We start from the raw sequence: 22,671 nt of genomic DNA, 5'->3' as shown, positions 1-22,671 counted from the left end.
CTACAGTATTTTGGTAATTAGTATTTGTGAACCGTATCAGTAACTTTTTTGAGAATGAAGTAGAAATTAACCAGAGAGAAAAAAAAAAAAAGGCTTCCCCTGAGTTAATAATGTTGTAATTCAATGTAGAAAGATTTTACAAGACAATTTTGTTCTTGGTATTCATATAATTGAAGAAATATTACATTTAAGCTATTTACAGCTATATTTATCACTTATTATTCTACAATTAAAATTGATAATAAACATTACTAAGGGTTCTGTATGGTCTGGTATGGGAGAAGGTCCATGGGATGGGGCGGCGGGGGGTGAGACACCATGAGTTACTGCACTGGGTGACACCAACACTAGTGATACCAGCAATCTTGTTAGACCCACAGACTTCCATGCATCCAAGTGAATTGTTTATTCTAACAGCTACAACAATTTCCAATTACCATCTAGATCACCTCTTTTAGTACATGGCTTTAAATACCATCTTTTTGCTGAGAACTCTCAAATTTATGGCTTCACCATTGACCTCTGCCCTGAACTCTAGACCCTTCAGCCTATTTGATTTCCCCTTTTGGGTATCTAATAGTTATCTCAAAGTTAACACATCTAAAACCAAACTCTTGATACTATTTCATCCGTATACACCGTGGATTTTCTTGGCTTTGTATTGGAGATCTGCCATAACTCAAGAATAGGATGATTCAACTTGGGGGATAATGGTAAAGAGTGTTTCTCTGCAGAACAATCAGACATGAGAGATCACTGCAATGGATTATCACCTTCTGATAAAAGTGGTTGTTTAGCATCATGGAAACTGATTGGCCATCTGCTATTCTGCTAAATCATCTTGTTGGGGTTGTTCCACACTAGCTTTTCTATCAGCTTTTCTCTAATGTAGACTCTTTAAAAAAAAAACCTTGTTTAAATATGGGTGACAGGGTAAGCTCACCTTCTAAGATGATTGTAATGGGGTTAGGTCTGAAGCCTTCACCTCCAGGACACAGGGTGTAATATTCAGCTACAAAAGAAGAGAAATCAAGAGATTTGATACTCATGTCTGAATGTCTGGGACAAGGAGCAAGAATTTAGCAACTGCCAGGATCAAAACACACACCCCGAGGGGTATATCCACATTTTCCTTAGTGCCTTTTCAAATATATTTAAAGTAATATTTATAACATTTTACTTGAAATAAGATCACTTTTTCATAAATTATATACACAGTAGAATACCAAAGACCATTTGTTTTCAATTAAAGAAAAAATTCCTCACAGAAAATTTATTTCATAACCTTTTGGCTAGCAAGTAAAAAGTAAGTGCTCTTCAGTCCAAAGGTTGATCTATGTCCATATCAGAAGGTAATGATGTTTCAGATTAAGGCATTCTATGACTGACTCCAGGAACACAACACACCTATGAGCCTGAACGGAACAGCCTGAGAAGAATCTGGAATGGCCTTTATCTATGATACCATGGAGAACTGATATTACTATCATGCAGATTGGATTGAGGTTGAAATTTTTTTTTTTTTTTTTGTCATATCATGAAAAACAAGAAGACAGGAATGAAAATTCCTTTTATATAAAACACTCTTGGCTGGTTTCAGTGTAGTCATTGAAAATGGCCCAAGTTTAATTTTTTACCCTCATTACTTCCCCAGCCCTCCTCCAGCACAGGAATAAAATGACAACTAGTCTTTAGATCCCAGAGTTTGCTCCCTTTTCAACCTCTATACTTACTGCTATTGACAGGGGGGCACGTCTCACAGGGATTTCCCCAGGCCTTCCCCAGAGAGCAGCAACAGGAGGAGCGACTGACGCCCACCCCAATCTCGGTGTTGCAAGACAGACTCCCATCGCCTCGAGGACCAAACTTCAGGTAGCAGTTGCCCACGCGGTTGTCTGTAGAACAACACAGGAGCTTTAAATTGTTGTTGCCATAGTAACAATTCTTTTTTAAAATTAAAATTAGAGAAGAGTCACTGAAATGATAAAATTCAAATTCTGCAGACTGATAGGAAAAGCTCACTTTTTATCCTGAGTATAAAGCAATCAGCTGCTTTAAACTTTTTCAAGATTACACTGTACAAAGTAAATAAATGAAGACAGACTTACCTAAATTTAGAGATCCATATAAAAGGTATTTCCATATATTCATGGAATAAACAAGGTATTAAGAAATGGCATATTTGGAACATTCTGAACCAAATAATCTCTCTGTATCGTAAGTTTGTGAATAAAGGGAAAATATCTACCATAAGTTCATTTAAAGCTAGGCAAACTGAATCGTATCAAAGGAATGTTGATAACCCCATCTCCTTTCCATCATCTTGTCTCCCATGGGTTTTAATTTACACAGTGAACTCTGCAGGTTTTTGGGAAGACAGTCTGAAACAACTTTAGAGAGGATATTTGAGAGATCAATGAATCTCAGACATTTAGAGTTCCTGAGTGGTGCAGATGGGTAAGCACTTGACTACCATCCAAAAGTGTGGCAGTTCAAACCCAACCAGAGGCACCTCAGAGGACTGGCCTGGTGATCTGCTTCCTATGCAGCAGTTCTACTCTGCACACAGTGGGTCGCCATGAGTTGGGAGTGACCTGACAGTAGCAAAGACAAACAGCAACAATCTACAATTACCATCTAGATCATCTCACTTAGTCCATAGCTTCAAATACAAACTTTCTGCTGAGAACTCTTAAATTTATGGTTTCATCTCTGGCCTCTCCCTTGAATTCTAGACTCTTTTGCCAACTGCCTATGTGACTTCTCATATTAGACATCTAACAGTTACCTCAAAGTTAATGCATCTAAAACCAAACTCTTGACAGTTTTTCATTCACATACAAAGCCACTCATCTCTCAGTCATTTGCATGTTCAGTAAATGGAAACTCCACTTTTTCTGTTACTCAAGCCCTAAACCTAAAAGACATTTTTGACTCCTTACTATCAACCCATATTCAATATAGTAATAAAGTCTGTCAATTCTACCTTTAAAATGTATCCATAATCTGATTACTTACCACAATATCCATCACTACAATATGAATTCAAGCTGCCATCATTCCTTACCTGGACTATTGCAGTGGCCTCTTAACTTGTCTCTTGACTGCTATCCTTGACCTAACCGTGGTCTATTGTCTCCACCATGGCCAGAGTAAGGAAACCCTGGTGGCATAAAGGTTAAGAGCTACGGCTGCTAATAAAAAGGTCAGCAGTTCAGATCCACCAGGCTCTCCTTGGAAACCCTATGGGGGCCGTTCTACTCTGGCCTATACGGTCGCTATGAGTCAGAATCAACTCGACGGCAGCAGGTTTGGTTTTCAGTTTAGCCAGAGTAATCCTTTAGAGGCATTACCTTAGATTAGGCTAACTCCAATGGCCTCCCAGCTCAATCAGAGTAAAATTCAAAGTCTTTACCACTTTCTACAAAGTTGTTTTCATCCCTGGCTGCACAACAGAATCACATGGACTGCTGTTATTGCTTTTTTTCATTTTGTTTTTGTTGCTGAAACTCTAGTGCAAAGAATTGAGTTAATTATATTCCTTCACTCATGGTCCCTCTCTTACTAGGTCTGTATTCATTCATCTTTCCTTCCCTCCTCCCTCTTTTATCTCAATATCCTATCCCCATTCCTCTCCCCTTCTGAACAATTAGAATGTTATCGTTTTTTCTGGCACGTGTTCTTGGAAAAGAAGTAATTTTGTTTTCATGTGTACATTTTATCTCATTCCATTTTTATCACTTTTTCTAGTCATGCTGCTTTGGGAACATCCAATCTGTCAACTTCATGGTGTGCCACTGCCATTTTTTTGTTTTGTTTTGTTTCCCACTCTTTGAAAATGGTTTCTAAATCCCTGCCATCACAAATAATGCTGCAATAAACATCCTTACACATGTCTCTGTATGGGCCTCTGAGTTCTGTGCTGGGCATACAGAGCAAGGGGAGTAATTGCTGGTTCACAGAGTTTTCATATACTTAGGACAAATTAATACCACCAAACTTGTTGCTGTCCAATCAATTCTAACTCATGGCAACCCCATGTGTATCAGAGCAGAACTGTGCTCCACTGGGTTTTCAATGGCTGTGATCTTTCAGAAGTAGATCACCACATTTTTCTTCTGAGATGCCTCTGGGTAGGTTCGAACTGCCAACCTGTGGGTTAGTAGCCCGGCACTGAACTGTCTGTACCACCCAGGAACATCATTTACCATCTGCATTAAACGAACATTTAGAAGATTTTATATTTTTAAGTCATTTTGCATTATAATATACAGAAAAAAGAATAAGGGTATAAGGAAAACTGTAACGGTATCATAAATTTTAATAAAAATTATAGTTAACCCAAATTTTATTCCATATTGTCCAAGTTTTTAAGGTATATATACCCAAAATGGCTCTCTGAATGCAATTAACTGCTCAGCAGCAGCTGTCTTATGTATAAACCTAGAACGTATCTTTTTTGTAAAAACTGATTCCAGATTTCAAACACATCTCTAGTAGGTTCTAGTTCATCATTGCTTCTAGTTCTTCTTGTACCTGCATCATCAAAACACAATACCTGAAGAATTTATAGAAAACTTTTATGGCTCATAATTTTGCTGAAGAGAGGACAACCATTTTCTTTGCTACACAAATAGAATATGTTTTCATTTTTAGATTTATCAACACCTTAATGATTAGGACTTCCTGAGCAATGCAAATGGTTAAGCGCTTGACTACTAGTTGAAAGGTGGGTGGTTTGAATCCTCCCAGGGACCATGAGGTGATCTGCTTCTGAAAGGTCACAGCCTTGAAAACCCTACGGAGCAGTTCTACTCTGCACACATGGAGTCACCATGAATTGGAATCACCTGATGACCAATAACAACCACGACAGCATCAGAATGATTAATCCAACAATTTTCTTTTATTTCTATTTCATTCCTATGTCCTTTGTATACAAACCTACCTTCATCATTTGTCCACTTACAAAACCATATCAACTAAATTTTGGCATACAAACACCACACACAATGGAAGATTATAAGAGCCTGAAATGATCTAGGTTCTTGCTGCCAAAAAATTGCATGTCCTGTTGACTAAGTAGATGAGAATACCATGTCTCCTTTGTCTATAGAAATATATTATTCACTGAGTACTGAGTTTGAGAAAATTCATCTAGGATGTTGGCATCTGAAGACTGACAGTCTGGGATTTTGCTTATAAAATCAATCTCACCACCATCTTTTAAGTGTAGGCACCTTCTGGTTGATCTAGTAATTGTGAAATATTTTCCACCATCAATTTTCTTCTGTCATTACGGCCAGAAAGAGAAAAATTAAGCATTCTCAATTCTCAATGAACGCTAAAAGAAAATTCCAAATACATTGTCTCCAGTCTTCTTGTATATAACCTTTAGAGACAATACAATTCTTTGGGCAAGGCAGAAAGAAAACTGAAGCGTGATGTAACAGTGACATTTATTTCAATACTGTATCTTTCCTAGTCCTTTGAAAACAAAGGACTTTGTTTTCAAATGTAGCAAACATTCATCACAGTTTGTTTCCAAGAGAGTTTGAATATTCAACTCTAATTCTATTTATTTGTTTCACATAGTTTTACTTACCCACACAGCCCACGCCAGTGGGGTTCAGCTGGAAGTCGGGTGGGCAGTTACATTCATAGCGACCAGGCGTGTTGACACACAGACCATTTACACAGTTTATGGGATCTGCACACTCATCAATATCTAGGAAAAACATTTAAGATGCCCACATTAGCATACTTTATTTCCCCACGCATACTGTGATTCTTAAGGATTTGGTGAACTTTTTGCAAGTTAGTAGTGAAAGACTATTAAAAATGACTCAGCACGATCAAAATGAAATGAAGACTTTAAATCCTTATATATACCCCGAATAAGCTTCATAGATCAAGCACACAGTTACTATGATAAGGTTATTTAATATGCTTAATAAATAATTAAGTGGTAGAATTCTGAGGAAAATATTACATCACTATTTGCTTAACTAAAATTACATATGTATGCATATACAGTCACGCGCCACATAAAGTCTGTTCAGGCAACGTCTGACCGATATACATCCATGGTCCCATAAGGTTTTAACAGAGTTCAGAAATGCCGATTGGAGAACTGGACATAGCGGATTTAAGCACGGTGCACTCAACAATCATGACGAACCTCAAAAACAAAGAAAAAATTCTCCAGGCTGTTAAAAGATCTGCTCCACTGAAAGCCCCAAGGCTAACGATGTAGAGAAATTGTTAATGACATGGACTGAGGACCAAACACAACAGTGAATTCCTCTCGGCATCCTGACAATCACTGCCAAGGCACGAAGTTGAAACCTTGGATAAACTAATTGAAGAGGGAGGTTATTTGCCCCAGCAAATTTTTAATACGGATGAAACCTCCTTATCCGGAATACCTGAAAGGACCTTCATCTATAATATGGTTTTCCCACAATGTCCAAATCACGTAACACCCTATTTCACAAAACATATCGTGATGTTAAGCCACGCATGACTGTATATGTATATATGTACATACGCACGCACATACATATATGAAGAGGTAATTTCCTAGTTTCATGTCAGATACTATTAACTTGTTTACAAAGAAACTGATTAAATGTTAATCGAGATCAATTCCATGATTAAGAATAAACAAGAATATAATTTTCTTTCTCAGAAAAATGTGTAACACAACACACTGTTTAGCTAAGCAAAGATCTGAGCACTTTTCATACCTAGAACAGAATATTCACTTCAGCTAATCAGAATACAGTTACGCGCTTAATGGCCATACCTGTGCAGTTCCCTCCTGTTCTGTCCAATTCATAGCCATCATCGCAGATACAATGAAACATTCCAGGTAAATTATTACACGTTCCGAAGACACAAATATTCTGGAAGGAGCATTCATCAATATCTGTAGAATAAAAAAGAATAGTCTCTTGTTTATTAGGATAATTTTAAAAGTTTGCTTTACTGGATAATAGTATTAATGAACTCTTCTATCGCCTCAGATGTTTTCAAGCAGTAAAATTATTTTTTTGGCTAGGCAAGTCACCTACATGGCAAGAAATTAATGATTATCAAGTTTATTTATTTTAACTAAGATATAAAAGAAACATTATTTTACTGGTAAAATACATGTCCAGTATTTAAGTCTCTTTGTAGGTATAATATACTTAAAGAGTTGGTTTAAAACAAAAAATAACAAATACAAAAATTAAATATGAAATGTATCAAAAGGAATGAAAATATAAAAAATTAAAAAAAATTCAAAGCTTCTAATAAGATAGTGCAAGAGCAGATGCTTTATAATTGATAAATTAAAAAACAAATACAATATAATCTTTTAAATATTAAAAATATCATTAAAATTATTTTTAAGTTTGTCTTTTTTTTAAACTTATTTCTCCCTGATGTCATGTAATAAGAACATCCACACATTCTTACAAATTTCATTAAAATATCTCTATTGAATTCAAGCTAAAAACTCTTCCATGAGACTCTGAATCAAGATCAATAAATTATAAGTTATCATTCCTCACTTTTGAAAATGAAGGCACATATGTGTGTGTACAGCTGTTGAAATGATCTGCATTTTTACTCAGAGGAAGAGAATGGGCATTTTGGACACAAATTACCTAATATTCTAAGAATGTAGGTCAGGCGTATCATTTTAGGCTAGGCTAGACAAGTCATCCTAAACTACTGTCATGAGATGGTTATATCTTAAGTCTAAAAGGGTCTTCTGGTCATTCATGGTAGTCAAAGTAATGCTTTTCAACTACCTTATATTTAAGGTATGATTCAAATTGTATTTAAAAGTTCGATTAATGGGCAATGGATTTCTTTTCTACTATGTGGCAAGAAACAAAGAACAAAGACTCAGGCTTTCTTGTAAGTGAATTGTATTAATCTATAAGTGAAAATGGAATTCCATTATTAGCCTGCTCAGTACGCAGTTTATTCTTTTAAATTAACTTTATTAGAAATACATTCCATTTAGATAACATAATACTTGTATACAGTAAGATATTTTGTAAGAATACTGCCTTGTTTTTAATAAAATTAAAATGTACTAAAAAAAAAATCAAACAATACGGTAAAAAAAAAAAAAGAGTACTGTTAGCAAAACAGAAAAGACAAGAAAAAAAAAACTCAAAAATGTTTCCAACCAGAAAGAATTATCATTGCGTGGACACACCACTCCCAATATATCTCTGTGCATATTCACAGATATAATGATAGTGAAACAAACAATTTCTATGCATCAGATCAATTTTTCTTTATCCTGACAATTTCTAAAATACTTTCTTAATGTTAAGAAATTACAAAAAAACAAAGTCATTGTAGCTTTTTGGCTTTATCATAAAGTTGAAATATAATTTTTAGACAGTATTAATAGACTCTGTACAATGAACGGTAAGAAAATTAGGACTCCTATTTCCTTCCCACTCCTTTTTTGTTATTTTCACTTTTTCAGTATTTATGGCATTTACCATAACCTCCACAGTGTTGAGTATTAATTCTGTACTTAAAGGCTCAACTGTGTTTTTACTATAATTTTTCCATTCATTTTTTGATTGGCTGTGATCAATGCCGATTTATTTTTTCCAAGAAAGCTCCATAGATGTTTTCTCCTAGAAATAATCTCAGGTGTGAGAATATGTCTATTGTCTTTATAATTAACTAATTGCCTAGGCATAATATTCTTCAGTCATGGGTTTCTTCAGAACCTTGTTGATATTGCTGTAATGTCTTCTGGTACTGAATGTTTCCAATTTCCTCATGACCTGCCTTTTCTATCTGGATTCTTGAAGAATTTGCTCTAGGACTGAAGTTGACAAATGTAATAAAGCTAAGTCTTTGATTTACAATTTGACCTTTTTCTGCAGATTTGGTTTCTTCTTTTACTTTAGGGAAATGTTAGGTTATTTAATACTCTTTCTTTGTAATATTTTTGGCTCTCCACTTCACAGACACCAATTATACTTAAGTGTATCATCTTTGTCTGTACTCTACAGATTATCCTTTATCTAATAATGTTAATTTCTTTCTCTTTCTTGTTCACTGTGATTATCTCAAGCCCATGCTGTATGCTAGTAATTGCCTTTTCATCTCTGTCTCTTCTGTTTCTATTTAATTGTTTTCTAATTTTACTGTATAGGTTCCCAGTTTTTGTTTCTTTTGAGGTTGCAAACTATTCCATTGCAAAGGAAGTAAATAGTAATTTTTTAGCATCGCTTTGGGGGTGGACCTGAGGAGAAGTTTTAGAAAGGCCTATGCCAGAGATATAGAAGGATCACAAAGGGGAGATTCTGCCTTATGTATAAAGAATTAACTTGAAATTTTACATTGGAGAAAACGTTTGGCTACTGCTGACTTGTTCCTTTTCCACTAACTCTCGTCAAGCTAATGTTGGTAATAAATCATGTAATTCTACATCCACATTGACTCACATTTTCTACTAATTGGCTTTAGTGCTTAGAAGAAACAAGAACTGGAGAACTGAAGCTCAATCTACAGTTTCCTTGTGTAAAATGCATCAGGTTCTGCACAACTTAGTGGGTTAATTGTAGAAATGTCAGTGCTTGTGGTTTTTAAGATCATCTTCTCTAGGGCCTACTACTCATCCCCTTGTTCTGATTTTCTCCAAATTGGTGGATATTTGTAGAAAATTCCATGATCTTTTCAGCACACCTTCTTTCTTCAGTGCCATTCTGGTGATGGAGCAGAGTAAAGGTCTACTCTGAGCCACCCTAGATTGGATAATTTTTGTTTGTTTGGTTGCTACTGGTGAATTATGTGTGTACGCACATGTGTGCTAGTATTTACTATTTCTGTTCCTTTGATTAGACACTAATGGAAAGAGAGTCTTTAATCTGGCTTTAGTTTATAATCTTCACCCAGTAGTTAGTTTGAGTTATTTTTTGGGGGGGAGGGGGGCAGATAATATTTTTCTCTGAATCATTAATTTTGTTAAAGCTTAACGGCATATAAAAAGTTTTCTACCTTTCTTTTCTTCATTTATATTTTCATGTAAATCCTATGAACCACAATGATGGCCCAAAGTCTGTGAAAGGTGAATTGAGTCTGTAATTTAAGAGAACATCCAAATTCCACTTCTAGGAAAAATCTCTCCAGACACAGAGCCCCATTTCCAGGAGATGGTGGATGACATCATAAGTTAGAGGAAGGAAACGCTACCGTTATGCACAGGGGACCTAAAGATGAGTCCCTGAAGATGTCTTCCAACCCCGTACATATAGATAGCACACTTCGTCAAGGTAAATGCCAAAAATAGCTGAGATTTGATAAACACATTAAATAGCAATGATCGGGGTAGGCCATACATCATATCTTAAAAAGCTGAATAGTTTTTCCACATGTCATTTTGTGACAGAAAAAAGAAAAAGAAAAAAGAAATGGATTAAAAAAATGAGCCAAGAACTTCCAACTATTGGCTCTTGGCCAGGAAAACTTCATAAGAGATGAAAGCCACCTTCATCATTATTCATTCGGCAAAATAATCTGTGCTTAAACGAATGACTTTTATATGTGCAGCATGTGCTGTGTATTCTGCTTCCAGGTGGAGCCTGTTCCAGCCCTTTTTGTGGTTTCATTTGCTGTAGCTGATCCAACTTGAAAATGAGTTAGAATCCCGGTGACCCACCTTGGCAGGATCTGCTGTCTGAGGCTGGAGTGAAGCCCATCTCACACTCGCAGCGATAGGCACCCGGGACGTTGAGGCACTGTCCGTTCTCACAGAGGTTGATGTTTTCTGCACACTCATCAACATCTGTGGGAAAAGCAGATGACATCTCTATTAAGAAAGTTCTAAATTTCCTGATGTATTTTTTCCCTTGCTCTACAACTAAATCACCTCTACTGGCTTGAGTTAATGTTCATTAACATGAAACACAATTAATCATATTCTAAATAAGGGTATACAACTTGATAGTGGAACTAATTAACATACAACCTGTCATTCAATTCTAATATGATTAATAGGAAGAATGTTTGTGTCTTACAAATTTATTTTCATTTTCTTGAATGCCAATTTGATGCATCAATATTACACCAACATCATTTAGACAGGACCAAAAAAAAAGAAGTCTACAATTAATCTTAAAATGATGTTAATTCATTTGAAAACATTATAGTATTAGAATAAACAACTCGTTTCTTTCACTAGTACAAGCATTTTAAGTAAATTAGTGCCAACATGTAGAAATGGAGAAAGTTTCTTTAACGTTATTACCATCTTATTAAATATTCTGATCTTAAGCAAACAGGCATTACCCATAGACTGAAAGGTGGTTTATTTAATTCTCTTAAATGGAAAAAAAGTGTATGTGGGGGGAACCAATGTTTACTGAGTGTCTAATATTCGCCTGGTAGTGTGCTTAGTTACCCGACATGCATTTTTTTTTTGTTGTTTAGTCCACCAATCCTGTGAGGTTTACAAGAGGAAGAACCCCAGGCTAAGAGTATCCAAGTGAGCTGCCAGTGTCACACAGAGCTAATACGTGACAGAGCCTGGATCTGATTTACAGATGTGTCTGGCACCAAAGCCATATCCCTTCCTACACTAGATGGTGCAAGGGAATGCTAGGGAAAACACAATACGCAAAGTTGAAAAGTAATTAACGCTTTAAAATGGAATAAACATGTTTTCATAAAAAAGGCATTTGAAAATGACTAGAGTATGTTTTTATGTCAATAATTAGAAAAAACTTAAGAGCCTTTCTATCTTTTAATTATGGGTTTAACTTGTGTACTGAAAATCAACTGAGAAACATCTACCTTCTAAACTGAAAAGTATCAGACTTTATATCCAGCAAAATGACCCAGTGTCATATATATGTGTATAAATGAATGTTTTATCCTCAAGGAATATGAGACAAATAGCAGCTAAGATTTTTTTATTTCTTAGTATATGTATTTTTCTAAGCCCCTGACTTTTATTAGTCCATTTAATCCTCTCAATACTACATACTAAGCTACTGAGATTTTGATAAATACATTAAATAGCAGTGATTGGAACAGGTCATATATCATGTCTTAAAAAGCTGGAATAGTTTTTCCACATGTTATTCATTTAGTGATAAGAAATAGAAAAAAAAAGGTATTTGATCATTATTATTATTTCTACACCCATTTTAAAACAGGGAAAACTAAGGTCAGAGAAGTTAAGTAATTTGCTTAAGGTTATGCAGCCAATAAGCAGTATAATCAAGATTTGAATCCAGATGGTCTGCTCCAGTATTTTGGAAAACTGTTCATTTTTGTGTTCAATGTAAGATAAAGACACACCGTAACCTGTACGTCAAGTATAAAAATGGAGGTATTTATGTCAGCTTCCTTTAACTGTGGCTTTCTTCAAATAAGAAACACAGAGTGTTCCATGAAAATCACATCACAACACACCTCAGGATGCTCACCCACCTGAGCAGGTAAATCCATCTCCAGTGAACCCTTCGGAGCAAGCACATCGGTAGGAGCCTGGGGTATTTACACACTGAGCATTTATGCTGCAGTGGTGGGTCCCATTAGAACACTCATCCAGATCTGCACAGAAAGAGGACACAATACAACTCGCAAAGGAAAATGGAACAGTGAAACACAAAAAGATTTTAATCTGTCTTCATTTAAATGTAAACTGGATGAATGGAATGTGTTTTAGTTTGTAGGGTTACAGTTCTAACTCTCTAAGCTCTCAGATATAAGCCAAAATGTTCACATCATAAAATGGGTCAAAATGACAATTTACACATTCTGAGTGATATCTAGTCAAATAAAAGGTAATGGTTAAAAGAAAACCAGGGTTAGGTTTCTTTCTAACTCATATTGAAGGCATATTTTATCACTAAAAAAGGGTCCATTTCTAAGATAGCCCTGAATTCCAGAGCAGGAAATTTATCATAGAATTTCCAAGTCCATTTTATAGTTGAAGAAACTGAGAAATGATTCTTGACCTCATGGAGCCCAACCTAGTAGAATAGACAGATGTTAAACTCAGAAATAAATATAACTGAATACTGTAAAATGTACCATGAAGAAAAGTTACATGGTAGAATTGAAGAATTAAGGGGACATCAAATTTGAACTGCAGGATCAAGGAAGGCCCCACTGGGGACATATTTAATTACATTCAGACTGAAAAGGTGACCAAGAGTTAGCCCACTGAATAGAAACAGGAAGGGGTATTTCTTGCAGAGGGAACAGCACATATAAAAACACTGAGAAGGGGAAGAACTTGGTGTGACTAAAGAAATTAAAGGATGTCAGAGTGGTATGAGATGGAGGGGGACAGAAGATGAAGCTGGAGGGAGAGTCAATGAATAGATGCCGTAGGGCCTTTTAAACCACAAGAAGGCTGGATTTTATCCTAAATTTCATGTGCTAAAATGAGGACAGTGAAGAGATCAGGTCCATGATTTAAAAGATCACTCTGGTGGTGAAGTACAGAATGGACTGCAGAGGTCCAAAGAGGGAGGAGGCTCTTTTAGGGAGGGCTCAGGAGAGAAGGCGAGAAAGAAACAGACACACACAGACTAGAGTAGAGGAATGATGACAGAAAGGGGTGGATGGATGATATCTGGAGTAGGGCGGACTCAAAACTGTTGAATCCCTTGTATTGAAGGCAGGCGATCTTGCCACAGTTGGCCAGAGTGATAGAGGCATAAAAAAGGGAAGCTAGAAGACAGAAAAAATAAAAGGAAAGTTAGATATGAGAGAAAACAATAGACAAATGGGACTAGGACAATGTGACTGAGGATGTGGCTGAAAAGTAGTGAAATTAATGATAGAGAGTTGGCTGGACAAGTGGGAAGCTAGTGAATGTAATGGAGCCATCATAGAACACTACTATGCTACTTAGCAAAGTTATTTGGAAATTACGATAAGTTAAATTCTATAGTCACCTCATAAACATTTGATAAGTATAAAATGTTTGAATGAATAGGAAAATATATTCATATTAGTTTATATTATTGGGAAGAGATCTTAAGGTTATTCTTCAATCCTTACTACAGACCTATTAGCTTTTAATGAGTCATCACGGGGAGGCCAGTTCAGCTAGCTTTCTTTTCTAGTTTAAATTGATCTAGATTGTTCTTACCAGCTGGAAAAATGCTTTATTGTTCAGGCATGCAAAACACTGAGGCCACACTGTGAATGCCTCAGGGCTATAAAAGACTTATTAGATGCTGGCTCAGGAACTACAAAACTTGGAGAACGGCAACTGCCTTCCCATTCTTCTCTTTCCTTCAAATCAGACCTCTTTGAGTCCCACAAAACATCTAGATTTGCCTGTAAGAATTAATTTTGTTTTCTAAGAGGAAGTAGGTATTGACCACTTACTACAAACTTATGTTATCTGGCAAAACCTTTTCATTTCCTATTTATTTCATTGGATTTTAAATCTCACTGATAACTATGAAAAAACTGGAAAAGTATATGAGTCATTTTTCATCATACAGCTGTCTGAACTACTGGCTGCACATCAAATGATTTTTACTGAACAATGCATTAAAAAACAGATGCCAAGGCATATTGTTGTAATTTGATCATTTATACTAAGGTTAAAGGAAACTCTTAGGCAGGGATTAACTTGCAATGAAAGACAGGCTTTCATTTACAAGAAAATAAATGAAAGTGAACACCTTGTTCATTCCTATTCAAATGTGTGCGTTAACTAACAACTGTACAGAAGAGGTGCCTCTAAGAATTTTGTCTTGGCAAATGAGACTTATGTTTGAAAACTCACCAATACATTTGATGCCATTTCCAACCCAGCCTTCTCTGCAGCTACATTTGAAGCTTCCTGGGACATTTAGACATGAAGCATGCATGTCGCAGTTGTGGGCACCAATTTCACACTCATCCACATCTAAAAAAAATCATGGTTAATATGAAAAAGATAAAATACAAGCTACTTGATTCTACTTCCAAGTATATTTCTGTACAACAACCAAAAAAACCCCTGCCATAGAGTCGATTCTGACTCACAGCAACCCTATAGGACAGAGTAGAACTGCCCCATAGAGTTTACAAGGAGAGCCTGGCAGATTTGAACCACCAACCTCTTGGTTAGCAGCCATAGCACTTAACTACTATGCCACCAGGGTTTCCTATTTCTGTACATGTAAAATATTACTATATATATAGAAATATCTAAAATTGTAGAGAGAAAACAATAACATCACATCTATTTGTAATTTCCGGAGACACCAATGAGATTTGGAAGTTCAAGACACAAATTAAACAAGCCCTTCCCTGGAGGAAACTGCCAGCCACTTTGTGGAAGGAGTGAGACACAACAGCTTGATGCCACCTAGCAGGTATTAGCCAGCAGGCACGTGTGCCATCCCCTATCTATCCCAGAGGCCTTCTCCCTGCCAGGCAAAACTCCATGTAGAGGGTATCAGATGATAAGTGTCAAGAGAAATACTATTTCCAAAAGGAGACTCTGCTTTCCTTCCTATTAATATTTGTTACATTTTTTTTCATGACGGTAAGAATTTTAATTTTTTTTTTAAAGGTAAGTAATAGGGCATTAGTCCCTGGGTTGTGCAAATGGTTAACACACTCAGCTGGTTTGAGTCCACCTAGAGGTACCTCAGAAGAAAGGCCCAGCAATCTACTTCTTAGAAATCAGTCACTGAACATGGTTCTACTCTGACACACATGGGGTCACCATGAGTCAGAATCAACTCCATGGCAACTGGTTTAATAGTGCATTCTCTTCTTAAAATTACATGGTCTTGTTTTTAGAATTAATACAAGCCTTTATAGTGTTCTCAAAATCTATCATTTTGGTGAACATTTTTGTTTTATTTATTTGAGAAAAAAGAAAAATGTACACTGGAAGTATCACCTGGAGAGTGACAAGATACTTTACCAGAGTGTGTCCCTGTGTGTATAAACACGTAGATTTTGTTCCTCTCTCTAGGTCAATGACTATATATTATAGATGCTGAAATCATATGCACACACAGAACTACTGACTTCACATCTACCCAGCTGGTGGGGAACCTGCAGAGCACACCTTCTTTCATTACTTGCCCTTTCCTGGAGGCGTCAGCTAAACGGCCAGGCTGCAGTCTAAGCCACCCACCATCTACCTTAAGCAAAATGCCATACATGGGCCATAAATTCAGCAATGAAGAACACCTAGTCCAAAATCTTGGGATTTCCTAGCCCCACCTGTATGCAAAAGGCTAAAACTTGTGGAAGAGGGAAAGAAGAGCTAAAATGAACGGGATGAGCAATGAAAGAAAGTGAAGAGAGAGAAGAGAAGCAATTGGGGCAGAAAAGAGGGCAAAAGCAATTGGAGAGTGAAGAATGAGAGGGAAGAGAAAGAGAGAGAGGAAAATATGGGGGAAAGGAAAGAAGAAAAGGGATCTAAACAGAACCACAGATTAATTTTCATTCGTTTTGAAGAGCTGCAAAAACAAAAAACTGTCATCTCTCCAGTTCTCTTGATGCTCCTTTATGCATGTTTCTTATTTGGACAACAGTCATACTTAGAAAGTAAATATGGCTGAAAGAGCCACCAGGAGCACATTTGAACCACGGGAACCAGACTCCACACACCCACACAGCCACACACTCACTCTCTGTTGGCACCCACAGCCAGCTCAGCAGTGGGAGTGATGGAGACAATGTGCTGCCACAGAGATGAGCTAAAAGCGTCACACGTGCGGTGGTTCAGTTACTCACCAGGCACACAGTCAGTCACAGCCTGACTGTGGGTAATCGGACTAACAGAGCAAGGAACAAATGACGTTGAAGGCTGCCTCTGAAACCGAAGGTGAAGCACAAAGTATGCAAGCTTGAACCCTACCTGTGCACCCCGTGGTCCCCTTCTTCACCGAGTAGCCCAGCTGGCAGTGGCAGATGAAGGATCCCTTGGTGTTCTCACATTCCCCAAACATGCAGATGTTTGCATTTAAGTCACACTCATTCACGTCTAGAAAATTCAGTTTCAATTCCTTGGTTAATTAGTAATTTATGAGCTATCTTTTAAGCAGAATAGGATGATACGGAAAGATACAGATAAAACTTAAAATATAATCATTTTGCAAGACCTAACAGTGCTGATAATACATTACCCATCTTTAAGGCTTTTTCCCTAAAATAGTCATTCCTTTCTAGCTTTTATAGCTTCAGATACAATGATCTGAATTTTTAAAATAATGACTACGAAAACCTATTCTTGGGTTTTTATATGTGTGTATATATGCACATACATGTGTTTGCATAAATATTTATCCTGTTCTTATGGTACACACCAATGCATGTTTTCATGTCCATTGAAGCCATGAAGCCATCATAACACAGGCAGCGATACTCTCCGGGAATGTTGGTGCACTGGCCACCATCGCAGATGTCGGGGTTATTTTCACATTCATCAATATCTGATCAAACAAAATTAACATCAAATGAAAACAAACTTAACTTTCATTAATATCAAATTTTTTTCTGTCCAGTTTCACTCAACAATATCCCGTTAATGATCGAATTAAAAAAAAATTTTTTTTGTTGATAAATTTTTTTTCTCATTAGTGGAATGCATACTGAATCACCGAGTGTGTCTGAATTGAGTGTGTCCCTCTGGCCTCTGGGGGCATGAATAGTGGGACACATATGTCCCTCTGGAATCTGGGGTAGATGCATGTGTCCCTGTGGACTCTAGGGGGAGTAGGATTGGTGGGATGCATATGTTCCATTGGACTCTGGGACACACATGTCCCTGTGGACCCATATAAAGGTTTGATGGGACACATACGCCCCTACAGGATGCAACACCTTATACAATACTCTGTAAAAGCAGCAATTTGCGGCACGTGCCCCTTTCTTCCACTTCACACAGTTATATAGGTCCCCTTCTGATGGCTGCATGTACTATACGTGGGAAAGCAGCTTCCCAATAAACCCAACAGGTGGAAAATGTAGGTGGGACATACATATCTCCGGTCATGAAAGGGATATCTAGAGATAGATGTGGAAAATACAATTAATTAAATACACAAAGTATGTGTATTTTTCTCTCGGTACCTGCACATGATCTCCCATCTGGCATTAGGGCATAGCCTTCACTGCAACTACATTCATAGCTTCCATCTGAATTAGTGCACCGGGTGTCACAGCCTCCGTTCATTATCGTACACTCATCAATATCTGTGAAAAGAACATTCCAGCCTCATTACTTGATTACTTGTTAAGGTTTACTTCCTTAGAAAAAAAGGCAATAAGGAGTTTTTTTTTTCACTTATTTTTAAACATAATGCTTAAATGGCTTTGGATTTTTCCCCATCATTTGTGTTGATTTATCATTATGCCATTAGTCTTAGTTCTTTATACTTCCATTTAGACAGCATTCCATTTGACATCTAATTTCAATACCCTAAGATAACAGAACTGCCCCATAGGGGTTCCAAGGAACGGGTGGTGGATTCAAATTGTTGACCTTTTGTTCAGCAGCTAAACTGCTAACTGCTGTGCCACCAGGGCTCCAAGAATGGAGAACTCAGAAACGTGAAAACTATGGATTTTAGAAAATTTTCTATCATAAGACTAGTAACTGCTTTGCAAAACCACCAAACCAAGACATTTTAGAGATCTGCCCCCATTCTTAGATTCACTTTCGGGGCAAAGGACTCTGATCAACTATATTATATATTTAGTGTCAAAAGTTCCCTAGTCTGATTTGAGAGGGACACATCTCTGACCTGCTCGGCCCACCCTTACCTGTACAGCCCTGGCGGTCAGGAGTGGCCTGGTACCCGGGGTTACAAGAACACTGATAGGTCCCAATCATGTTCACACATTTTCCATTTCTACAGAGATTGTCGCTCAAGGAGCATTCATTAATATCTAGAAAAGACGCACAGAATTAATGTTTTATGTAATAACCCCATCACTAAAGCAATCAAGCACATGCTCTGCTGGGCAGTGGTCTCCTGTGTGCACTTCAGGGGAAGCAAGATAATCTGTGGGAATACTGGAATCTGGATTTCTCTTTCTATTTATTTCTTTCTAGAACTACCCTTCCCCGTAGAAGCTTCTACAACAACAGAACTATTCCATAACTATGCTGTCCAATATGTAGCCGCATGTGCTACTGAGACACTTGAAAAATGTGTCTGGAAAAGCTGAGACACTGAATTTTACTTCATTTTAATTAAATATAAGTCAAATAGCCACATGAGGCTAGTGACTACCACATTAGACGGTGCAGATACAGAACATGCCAGAAATGAAGCTTACTAAGGTTCAATACATGTATTTATACTGACATGCTCACTTGGCCTTTATTTGATGGTCAAGTGTTTTACCTACATAACTTGAAATATCCCGATAAGACTGCTGGTTCCACAAAAATGAATGCATTAAGAGCGGGGCTCTTACTTGTTTTTATAGTATTGTGTTTAGTGCACCTGTATAGGTAAATTTCCAGATTATATTACTTATTTAAAATAAATTAACTCTTATCTCCTGCAAAGAACTGTAGAGTAAAAACTAGTAGCAATAATGCAATTCCAGGGGAACAGTAAGAAAATGGTGGAGTGATACTTTTCCTTGTACAAGGTATTTGTCAGATACAAGGTAAAAACGATGTCAACCTAATCAGATATAACAAGAAACGAAATAAAAATATTTAAAATGTTTTAATTCATCCTTTTAAAACATCTGTTTTGTCCATGATTTAACAGTCACCTCACATATTAGCATAACGATATATATAAACCCCCCCCCAAAAAAAAACCCACTGCCGTCGAGTCGATTCTGGCTCATAGTGACCCTATAGGACAGAGTAGAACTGCACCATAGAGTTTCCAAGGAGCGCCTGGCGGATGTGAACTGTCGACCTCTTGGTCAGCAGCCATAGCACTTAACCACTACGCCACCAGGGTTTCCCAACGATATAATAAAGAATATATATATATATATATAACTATATATATATATAGCTTATAAATAACTATATGCATAGCTTATAAATAACTATATGCATAGTGAGTAGGTGTGCTCGAATTTTTTTAAATGGGCTGCGTGATCTGTTCTATTTTGAACTATTTTATTTGTTTATACTTTCCAGAACTACTTCCTGTGAAGAAACTGTTTCCAGACTAAATCAAAGTTTTAAAGCCCTTATGCTAGAACACAGAGGTCTTATATATTTACAAAAGCAAATGGATGGACTGCTGAAAGACTGGGCCATTCTTTGCCATCCCTACTGAATTCAGGACAGTGAAGAGACCACAGGGCTCCTGTGAAACTGGGGGTTGAGGGAGCACACCTGTGCTCACATAAAAGCGAGTAGATCCCAACACGACAGACACAGGGATGCAGGGCAGACTCAGCCTGAGGGAACGGGGATGTTGGACAGAGAAGTCACAGGCTTACACAGGTCAGCAATCAGCCTGCAGCCCTTCTAAACGGGAGCAGTTTTCCCATTCCACCCTACCTGGAGGATGTGGAACTTCATGGCCTTACACAGGTCCCCTTACACAGGGATCACTTGAGTGTGTTTGTAATAAAAAGATGATGATAACCACAATGCCAGCTCATTTGAGTGTGTCACTAAGTGTGTCATTCTTTAAAGACATAGCCTGAAACCAAATGCAGGGAACCTAAATCTTCAAATTTTAATCAGCTAGATTTTACATACCAAAAACAACAGAGGTTTATTAAAATCTACTTTCAGTCTTTACTAGTGATGCCTGATGGGTTTATGTGCTGAGGAGACAAACTCACCCACACAGTCCTCACGCGATGGTGACAGCTCGTGTCCCAGTGGGCAGTCACACTGAAAGCTGCCCTCAGTGTTCACACAGGTGCCACCCCTACAAAGGAGAGGGTTACGTTCACATTCGTCAATGTCTGAAAGGTAAAAACGTGAGATCCATTAAAGAACACTGAGGGGAGAAAAATTCACACATACAGCATGGGAGAAAGAATATTATCTGAGGTATGTGTTTAATAGAAGATAATGCTCTCCTTACTTTTTCCACTACCCGTAGATAAATGGCAGATAGTAAGCTATCAAGAAATTTACTTGCAAGAAATAAAAAGAAACAATGGTGCTTTATATCACCCCACATGCAAGACACCATATATTGCTGTCAGTTATTCTGGTGTCTATTTCTCTAATCAAAATGAAAGAAAAATCTTAGGTAAGAGCCTACTTAGTATGATAGCTTGCTAAGTTCTTTGAGCTAAGTCCTGAAAATGAAATAGCAGGCTAAAAGGTTGTTGATAACCAAAGAGTTTGTAACAACAGACAATTAAAGGAAATAGCATGGGATTAGCATGACTCAATATAAATTTTGAGGCCACCACATTTTAACTGAATCTCTCCTGAGTAATTAGTCTATGTTTTCATTTTAGATTCTATGAATAAACAGAATCCAGTCTCAATACATCACTGCCATTAAGGTGCCAAGACATTGGGGCTTCCCAAGAGCTATCCAGGAACAGACTTCCTGTCTGACATTTTAATCTGTTCTCTCTTTCACCACAGCTCCTTGCAAGCATGCTGTTAACAGCTCCAAAGACAAGTGAGGGTTGAGATGATGAGTCTGTGCTCGTCTGGTTTCAAGACTGGAGTGGAAGAGCTAGCCATGCTTACCCATGCAGTTCTTCATCATCATGAACCCACTCTCGTAGCCTTCGAAGCACTCGCACTCAAAGCTGCCTGGGGTATTGACACAGACTCCACTTCCACAGAGGTCAGGAGAAATCCTGCACTCGTCGATGTCTAATTAACGCCGTTTAAAAAAAATACACAAAAACAGAAGGAGTTAAAGGCCAGGGGAGGGATTTTACCCTCAAGTGAAGGTGTAGCACATTTGAAATGTTGGAGAAATCAGTGGCTAAGAGAATGAAGGTAATGTTTTTAGTGGATCGGACAGAAGGGAACCGGGCCTTAGGTGCATTCCTTTCTCCAACTGCCAAAACTGTCATGACCAACGGGCAGGTAGTAGCTTTTTACCCTTAAGAATTCTGAAACTGTGGATTTCTCTTTGTGGCTGCAATATGAGATGAATGAAGCAGGTGGTAAATGAAAATGAAGCCTCACAAATGGCAAGGAGACCATGCCAGTTCTGCTACACCACAGAAGACAGGGCCACTGCCTCTGAGTGGGAGTGGCTGGCTGGCCAGAGACAGACAGCCTCAGAGGGAGATGCAATAAACTAGCCTCGAACCAGAGAGTACACATATCTGGGCAGGGCCACGGAGTACATTCCAGTCTTCTTGTGTGTCACACTCAGATGTGAAGACCCTACTGATTTTATAAAATACCATAACGGAAAATGATGTGTTTGTCATTTTTTATATGCTAAGTAAGAATTTTCAATAACAGGGTTTATATTTTCAAAAACAGCCTTCTCTGGGAAATCTCCCAGGCCTATAGCTAAGATCTACTAGGATTTTTCAATAGAGAAGTCAAGTTTATAAGATATGATTAAGGAGAAAGAAAACATGACCCATTTTTTAAAAATTTGTCACAGTGGGGAAAACAATGTTTCTGCCAGTTTTTCTTCATTATTTTGATGAATTTCAATTTGGAAGTTTTGATATCATAGGATTTAGTCAGTGGATAACTTGTGGGCATTCTCTTGGGGTCTCAGTCTCTGCTTTCGG

General features: G+C 37.5%; 1 protein-coding gene across 1 annotated transcript in view; it reads right to left on the bottom strand.

Moving 5' to 3' along the window:
• FBN2 (fibrillin 2) overlaps positions 1 to 22,671 on the bottom strand; it is a 292,288-nt gene that overhangs the window by 50,447 nt on the left and 219,170 nt on the right. The window contains exons 26-38 of the mRNA XM_049873163.1: positions 21,656 to 21,784; positions 20,782 to 20,907; positions 18,772 to 18,897; positions 18,079 to 18,201; positions 17,313 to 17,438; positions 16,865 to 16,990; positions 14,786 to 14,908; positions 12,463 to 12,585; positions 10,688 to 10,813; positions 6,809 to 6,931; positions 5,606 to 5,728; positions 1,734 to 1,895; positions 944 to 1,012 (exon numbers count right to left, since the gene is read on the bottom strand). Of these exons, the coding sequence (XP_049729120.1) occupies positions 944 to 1,012; positions 1,734 to 1,895; positions 5,606 to 5,728; positions 6,809 to 6,931; positions 10,688 to 10,813; positions 12,463 to 12,585; positions 14,786 to 14,908; positions 16,865 to 16,990; positions 17,313 to 17,438; positions 18,079 to 18,201; positions 18,772 to 18,897; positions 20,782 to 20,907; positions 21,656 to 21,784 (1,605 nt within the window). The remainder of the gene's footprint in view (positions 1 to 943; positions 1,013 to 1,733; positions 1,896 to 5,605; positions 5,729 to 6,808; positions 6,932 to 10,687; positions 10,814 to 12,462; positions 12,586 to 14,785; positions 14,909 to 16,864; positions 16,991 to 17,312; positions 17,439 to 18,078; positions 18,202 to 18,771; positions 18,898 to 20,781; positions 20,908 to 21,655; positions 21,785 to 22,671) is intronic.

This window comes from Elephas maximus, chromosome 2 (genome assembly GCF_024166365.1).
Source record: "Elephas maximus indicus isolate mEleMax1 chromosome 2, mEleMax1 primary haplotype, whole genome shotgun sequence".
NCBI lineage: Eukaryota > Metazoa > Chordata > Mammalia > Proboscidea > Elephantidae > Elephas > Elephas maximus.
The sequence above is the reverse complement of the archived record's forward strand: the minus strand, read 5'-3'. Positions and strand labels throughout refer to the sequence as shown.